This window comes from Silene latifolia, chromosome 1, assembly GCF_048544455.1.
Source record: "Silene latifolia isolate original U9 population chromosome 1, ASM4854445v1, whole genome shotgun sequence".
In the NCBI taxonomy this organism is placed as follows: Eukaryota; Viridiplantae; Streptophyta; class Magnoliopsida; order Caryophyllales; family Caryophyllaceae; genus Silene; species Silene latifolia.
Window position 1 is genome coordinate 46,711,348 of NC_133526.1, and position 7,820 is coordinate 46,719,167.

General features: G+C 37.0%; 2 protein-coding genes across 2 annotated transcripts; both read right to left on the minus strand.

Annotated features, from left to right (window-relative positions):
* Window positions 1–406: 406 nt before the first annotated feature.
* LOC141645843 (uncharacterized) lies at window positions 407–1,147 on the minus strand. Its single transcript, XM_074454030.1, has 2 exons — window positions 885–1,147; window positions 407–695 (listed from the first exon to the last, which is right to left on the minus strand). Exons 1-2 carry the CDS (start codon window positions 1,145–1,147, stop codon window positions 407–409), a joined length of 552 nt encoding a protein of 183 aa, XP_074310131.1.
* A 3,008-nt stretch (window positions 1,148–4,155) lies between these two features.
* LOC141645854 (uncharacterized) lies at window positions 4,156–6,747 on the minus strand. The gene has a single exon (XM_074454039.1). The coding sequence runs from the start codon at window positions 6,745–6,747 to the stop codon at window positions 4,156–4,158; it is 2,592 nt and encodes an 863-aa protein (XP_074310140.1).
* Window positions 6,748–7,820: the final 1,073 nt, after the last annotated feature.

A 7,820-nucleotide genomic window follows, 5' to 3' on the forward strand; every position in this document is an offset into this window, starting at 1 on the left:
GGAGCCTTCTATAATATTTGTACTACCTGAAATAATACTAACATTGGCCTTTTTCATTATCAAGTGTGAAAAATATCTCTTATTTTTGAATATTCTATGAGTAGTTGCACTATCCGCAAGACATAATTCTTCGCCATTTAATTGACCTCGAGAGATATTCATTTGCTTCAAATAAATAAAACAAGTGTCATAAGTATGGCAAATAAAAAAAACATTCATTAAAATAGCATCTCCATATAAAATACTCAAACTAATAAAATGTCCCAAACAAACAAAATGATGAAATATCTTAAAACAAACAAACTGATAAAAAGTTTTGAAGCAAACAAACCGATAAAGTTCATAAATAAACATAATACGAGAAAATAAATCATTATTCCACAGTGATGCTATCTTGGCTCGAAGATTAATTATTCTCTTTAGGGGCGGTGAAGAAATCAGCAACTTCTAAATAGGTTGTATTTTCAATATCAAAATCGTCATCTCTATCTTCATAAACTAGATTAGTCTCCACTTTCTTTCCTTTCCGCTTTATTGATTGTTGGTAGAGATCAACCAAGTGCTTTGGAGTACGACAAACACGAGACCAATTGCCCTTTCCTCCACATCGATAACATATATTAGTCACATTTTCATTTCTATTTTTCTCAATTTTGTCATCATCAATATTATACCTCTTTTTCACGATATTGTGTCTGCAGGACAACATTATTTGCGTGAAAAGTAGAGTAAGTCTTTTCTAACATTTCTTCATCAGTAATTTTCTCTCCACGTAATTTTAGTTGTGAAGTAATTTTGAACATGGCTGAGTTATATTCACTTACGGATTTAAAATCCTGTAATCTCAAATGCATTCAGTCATAACAAGCTTTCGGCAATATTACCGTTTTCTGGTATCCTTTAGATTTTTCCAAAGCACTTGGGGGTCTTTAACAGTCAAATATTCAACTTTGAGTCCCCCGTTAAGGTGATGGCGAAGGAATATCATGGCCTTAGCCTTATCCTGACTCGATGTTGTGTTATTTTCTTTAATAGTCTCACCAAGAGCTTTTGCATCAAGGTGTAATTTAACATCCAGCATCCAAGATAAATAATTTTTCCCAGTAATGTCAAGAGCCTTAATTTCTAGTTTCATAAGGTTCGACATAATGACTATACGAGAAAATAATTTTGTATTAGATGAAAAACTCACGATCAAATGGAAGTAAATAAATAAAATAGAATAGCTAAACCATTCAATAAAAATAGAAAAACCGTGGAATTAAAAGCTAGAATTTAAATACCGTCATATATAAATGCCATATAATAATAATTTAAAAACACACCAATCTCATCAATATCTATCTATCTATATTAATAAAGGAAGCTTTTTTCGGACGATTACAGAGAGTCCATCTTTTTAAAAACGCTAAAATAAGTTTAATTGGTTTAAGGATTTATATATAGAGGTTACAAAATAAATATAGAAAAGATAAATTTTTTTTTTTTCTTTTTTTTTTTTGGCAACGGGAAAGAAAGGTTCCTTACATCATAGTGCTTAGCCGACTCTCGGAGCCAGCCTTTATTATTACATTATCTGAAACAGAAAATAAACTAAGAATGGGGTTAGCAAAAAGAAAAGGCTTCTTGAGGGGACGATCTGGGTTTGCCAAATGAGCGAATTCTTCTTTTCTCTTCTTTGTCAGTTGGGCTTCAGAGGAGTACCTGCAACAAGACACACTTACGCCTCGAGGACGTAGAGATTTACGGGAGAAAGACCTACTTGTAGAGCAACTAGGTACATTGTGTCTCGGAGATTCATCCCCTTGCCTATGATTCTTCTTGAAGTTAAAAATTCTCTTCGTCTCACTCACTTGACGATTACCTGAGAGATTCCTGCAAAGCCTACGTGTAGGCGAGGCACGTGACCGTTTACCAAACAGAGGAGTCTTGCACTTCTTACGTCCAGAAAAAAGGAATGACTCATGATCACTTGGATCCTTATAGGCTTGGAAACAAATAGAGGTGTTGGTCGTGTCATGCACCAAAGAAACAGGGAAGCAGGAATTAGGGGCGACAACCATCTGGTCTCCTTGGAGGCTTTGAGAACCAGAAGGATATAAGTCGTCACAAATAGAGAAGGAGCTCGAGTTAACATCCCCAATAAAGGACTCCCTCGAATTAACAACATGAATCCCATTTATGGCTCCAGAACAAGAACCCGTGTCTTCAATTACCGTGTCTTCATTTACCACCTCCGTCTTCGGTTTCCGCTTTTTTGAGCGTCTCCTCCTCCTCTTTCCCTTATAATGATCTCTTGCAATTCCTCCCTCCTTTGTGACATTGGTATTAAGGATCCGAATTGTCATAGTAGACAAGTCTCTTTTATTGTAAAAATTCACCTTACTACCTTGAAGCATTTTTTGATAAGCTTGACCAGAGATCCTTAGCCTTGAATTTCCTCCACCCTTTCTTGAGAACTCATGAACCGAGCTTTTAGGAATATACTCGTTATCACCTATTTGAGGGTCTTTGTGATTGTGATCCAACTCAAAATTAGGAGAAGAATTTCCTTCGCGATTTATAGGAATACCATCGTCCGAAATGCAGGTATCCATGACAGTGGAGTCAGAAAGTGGAAAAATGCAAGAGCCACAAGAAGACCCCCCATTATCCTTAACCAAGGTGTCCGCGGTATTTTCAGCAGGGATAGGTCTTTTACTTTCTCTAGCCACCTCACATGACAACTGGTCCTCTATACTCCTCTTACTGTTATGATTAATAGCCCGTAGATTCTTGACAACATTCAATTCTCTAAGGATATCTTTATTCTTAGGTTCAAGCATTAACGCAGTTTCAAGATCAGTTTGCGCTTCCATGAGCATATTAGTCTTCATACAAGCTATTGCTCGACGAAAAAGAGCCTTAACATTTTTTGGGAAGGACGACAAAACCAAAGAGCAAAAGTTTATAGCCACCTCATACTCATGGAGCTTGTTAGCGCAAGCCGCTAGATTCAAATTTAAAGATATTGCTAGTTGCAATACAGATTCAGCGTCATAATCCTCCATCGATTCCAAAACCAAACATAACAGTCGACATGCCATTTCATAGCAGCCGCCAGCAGAGCCAAACATATTTTGCTTAAAAAAATCATTACCCCTCTCCTTAAGAAATTTAACCTTAGTCAAATGGGTTCCTTCCATTAGTAAGAAAAGATAAAATTTGCTACCATTGCTGTTTATGATAAAATTTGCTACTGTTTATATCCTAATTGAACTGCTGCGGAGGAATTATATAGCAAAGGTTTCTCACAATAAGAAGAACATTGCTATCAATAGAATCATAGTGAACGTACACTCCAACTTTTTCAAATTGTTAAAATATAAATTAATATATTTAAATATTTATCTTACTATTTATAAATGTCGTATGAATTGGTACACTCTTATGATAAGAACTATAATAGGCCTAAAACTCCTAATATCTATCATATAATAATTAAATCCTTCGTAAAGGCAGTTTTGTGTTTGCGAATCAACTAGAACTTATTGATAAAGTATAAAAGCATGCATACGCTTTTTATTATTTCTATATAATCAATTTAGTTATGTAATCTGTCGTCCAATTTTTTTGCTTATATGTACTAATATTTGAGTTTGTTTAATAATATTTCAGGAGTAGAAGTGCATGGGAATATTCGATGTCTCTTTGATGAAGTCATCTACTATAGCAAAAATTTGTTTGGAATTTTGAGACAACGAAAAACGGTAATAACCATTGTAACTCAAATTTTTTTAACTAATAACTTTATCTAACTAATGATTTAGAGTTGTTTTTAACAATTAATAACTTTTTTTAGTTTTAGTTTTAGTCGTATTTGATAAATGTGGTATGGGTTAGAGGCAGACCCGCGGCTTACTGAGGAGTTGTGATTGTTGCACTAAAAGCTAAAGAATCTCCAGAGGATTTCTATTTCCTACACCATTAATTGCATGTTGTTAATAAATCCTAACGTTCTCCCATCTTATGATTTATTTATGCTGCAAAAAAAATCATTTATTTATATAAGGATTTTTCTAACCTATGCCCACTAGGCATATGATAAGAAACCCAAAATAGAAAGTAATAAATGTTTTTTTTTTTTTTGATAGCTGTAAAGACAAGGATCCTACTCTAACTAGTCATAGCCTTCTTAGCAAGGCTATGAGCCACCTTATTGGATGACCTAGGAATATAACTAAAGGATAGACAATGAAAATATCCACTAAGAGCTAGAATATCTTCAAGTATCTCTTTAGTCATGTGATGAGCTTTCTCCGAACCTGCAAAAAAAGCAATAAGAGGTAGACAGTCAGTCGAAACTTCCACATGCCACCGCCCCTCCTCTTTAGCCCAAAGGATAACTTCGCGTAATCCCAAAGCTTCCGCTTGCAGGGCTGATTCAGCTTTGATTGCCTTGTACTTCTCCACCATTATTTGACTTGTTTCAGTGTACGCCACCCATCCTACGCTTGCCTTTTCCTTTGATTTCCATCCTGCATCAACCATAACTCTTGTGCATTCACAATTGTAAAGTGCACCTATCGCGTAGAAAGGCTTACTCTCCCTTATCCACTTTCCCGTGTCATCACCCATTTCCTCTCCCTCTTGGGTCCTTTTCACCTTATCCTTGTTGCATACAAGCATAGCTTCATCCGCTTTTCGTACTTCCTGGGTCCATAAGTTTAGGAAAAGAAATGGATGAAAGCTCTCCCCCTTGAATATAATTATATTCCTTACACACCATATACACCATAATGTAGCCATAAATCGTATGATGCGACTAGTACCCTCCTCAAGTTTCTCTAAGTAGTTGATCCACTGCATTACCCATTTCCTAATATCCATCCTATGTGCTTGTGATGATCGAATACCCAGTTCCGTGCATGCCCAAAGCCGCTTTGAAATTTCACAATCCCTGAAAAGGTGTTCCATTGTCACAGTATTGACCTCTTCATATCCACATAATTTGCACCTTATCTCAAGTTGAATATTTCTCCTTTCAAAGTTGACTCCCACCGGCAATGTATCAGTAATGATTCTCCAAATTAGTATCTTCCACATTGCCGGACCCGGCAGTTTCCATAATTTCCTCCTGCAGAAGGTCTTCTCCTCCGCTCCTATTCTTTCTCTATCCTTCTCTGAACCTTTTAGTTCCATAAATTTTGAGAATAGAATTCCATACCCACTTTTCACATTATACTCACCACTACTACTATACGTCCAAAAAACCGTATCCTTCTTTCTAGAGAAGCAAAGAGGCATTGCAAGAATTTTACTAGCAGTTTCATCCGAGAATAACTCCTTTATCATATCATTCTTCCATGTTCCACCCTCTTCTGAAATCCCTTCATTACACAAGTCTCTCACCTGAAGGTTTCTAGTGTTGTCCATATCAACTGAGATAATCTCGTTCCTTCCCTCCGCAAGCTCCCCTTCCACCCATCTACTAGTCCACACATTAAGGCTTGATAGAGGCCCCGGCTTCCATCCCATATGCTCCCTTATCAATTTCAATCCATGTTGTACACTTCTTGAACCCCATGAATACCCAGGGGTATATCTCATTACACCGCCCTCTATTAATTCCTCTTTATAAAGTAGCTTTCTAAAGATCCGGCTAAAATATGAATCATGGCCTGAAACAATCCTCCACCCATGTTTAGCCAGTAATGCTTCATTCAAGCATTCAATATTCCTTATGCCAAGTCCACCTTCGCGCTTTGGGAGACTAAGGAATCTATGACTACACCAGTGAATGGTTTTTCCTGATTTACATCCAGCCCACCAAAAATGTGACAAAAGAGAGTTAATTCTATATGTCACACTTACCGGTACCTTGAATACCGATAGACAGTAATTTGAGAGATTTGATAGAACTGATGAAATGAGGGTTAGCCTCCCAGCTGGAGATAGAAAAATTCCATTCCATGACGAAATGCGCTTTACCACATGGTTAATTAGGCCCTCGAAGAACGCCTTTTTTGAACCTTGGAACTCCGTCGGTAGCCCCAAATACTTTCCCATACCTTTATTCCCCTTAATTTTCAGAGTCCTCATACACTCCCTTGCCTTCATTATTTTGGTACTAGGGCTAAAAATAATCCCGGATTTCTCCTCATTGATAATTTGCCCTGACTCCTTGCAGTAATTTCTTAATAGTTTGTTAAAAGCCTTCACTGATCCATCCTTATCTTGCAGAAAGAACACCGCATCATCCGCAAAAAATAAATGGGTCAATTGTCTTTCTCCTTGCGCCAAAGTTATACCCTTTAAAGTTCCATTATTTTGTAGCTTTAAAAAATTTTTTGAAAACACCTCCATACATAGCACAAATAGGTAGGGAGAGAGGGGGTCTTCTTGTCTAAGACCACACTTTGGCTGGAATAATTGAAGTGGAGCACCATTGAAAAGTACTTGATATGACACTGTAGTCACGCAATTCATTATTAGAGTTATCACTCTTCTCGGGAAACCCACTCTAGCCAGGACTGCTTCAAGGAAGATCCAATTAACCCTATCATAAGCTTTACTCATATCCGCCTTGAAAGCAAAACGACCAGTCTTGCCCTTTTTGTGTGAATTGACTTTGTGTATGGCTTCATGAGCAAGTAAGATATTATCCGAGATTTGTCTTCCAGGAAGGAAAGCGTTCTGGAAGTCTCCTATCAGATAACCCATCACCTTTGCCAGTCTATTTGTGATGCACCTCGAAACAATTCTCATAATCACATTACAAAGACTAATCGGTCTATAGTCATGAACTCCTTCTGGATTATCACATTTAGGAATAAGAGTGATGAAAGTTCTATTCAGCTCTTTGAGAATCGCACCTGAGTTAAGAATAGATAGGATCGCCTTTGTGACATCCCTTTTAACCAGAGGCCAGCATTTCTGATTGTAGATACCCGTATCCGTCGATATTGGAATTTATAGAGAACCCGACAAACACCCGATGATGATAGGACACATGTATTCTTTAGTTGTCATTGTCATTATTTGGAGCTCGTTTTACGATGTAGAATGGGCGTCGTCGATGAAGTATTTTATTAATTTAAATGATATTTAAATTAATGTTTTTTAAGTGAGTTCATTTTATTAATTTAAATGATATTTAAATTATAGCTTTTTTAGGTGAATTCAATTTATTTTATTTTATTTTGAATTTATTTTCCCAAGTTTATTTTATTGAAAATAAAATAAATAATTGATTTGAAAAATCATTTTATGAATATATTTGATTTGAAAAATCATTTATTTTAATGTGTTAATTGATTTGAAAAATCGATTTTAAAAGCGAAGAAAACTCGTTTTAGAAGCATGTTTTTTGAGCTCGATTTTAGCTCGGTTTTTGGGCCCGTTTTCTTTACGAGTTGGCACGAATATCGAGTACACTAACCAACCTAAGCCTCTACCCATCCAACCCAGTTCGAACCCCCATAACCACGGCCCAAATTCCATCCCAAACACCCCCCAAACAGCCCGCATACAAACAGCCTACCCCCTGTTTTGCGTGATGAATCCCGAGCCCAAAACCCGCTCCAAATACCACCAAAACCCGTGACCATTAACCCTAACCCATACCCTAATATCCTACCCATATTACCTTACCTTAATCACCAAGAAAAACCCCCAAACGAACCCTAGAAAACCCCCCAAAAGCTGCTGGACAGCAGCTATGTTCAGCAGGCCCGACTGCCTCTCCCTCTCTTTTACCCTACTTTAACTCCTTATAAATACCACCCCTTCACCATACATTCATTCCTCTAAGTTCTACATACATCCTACCATCACTCACA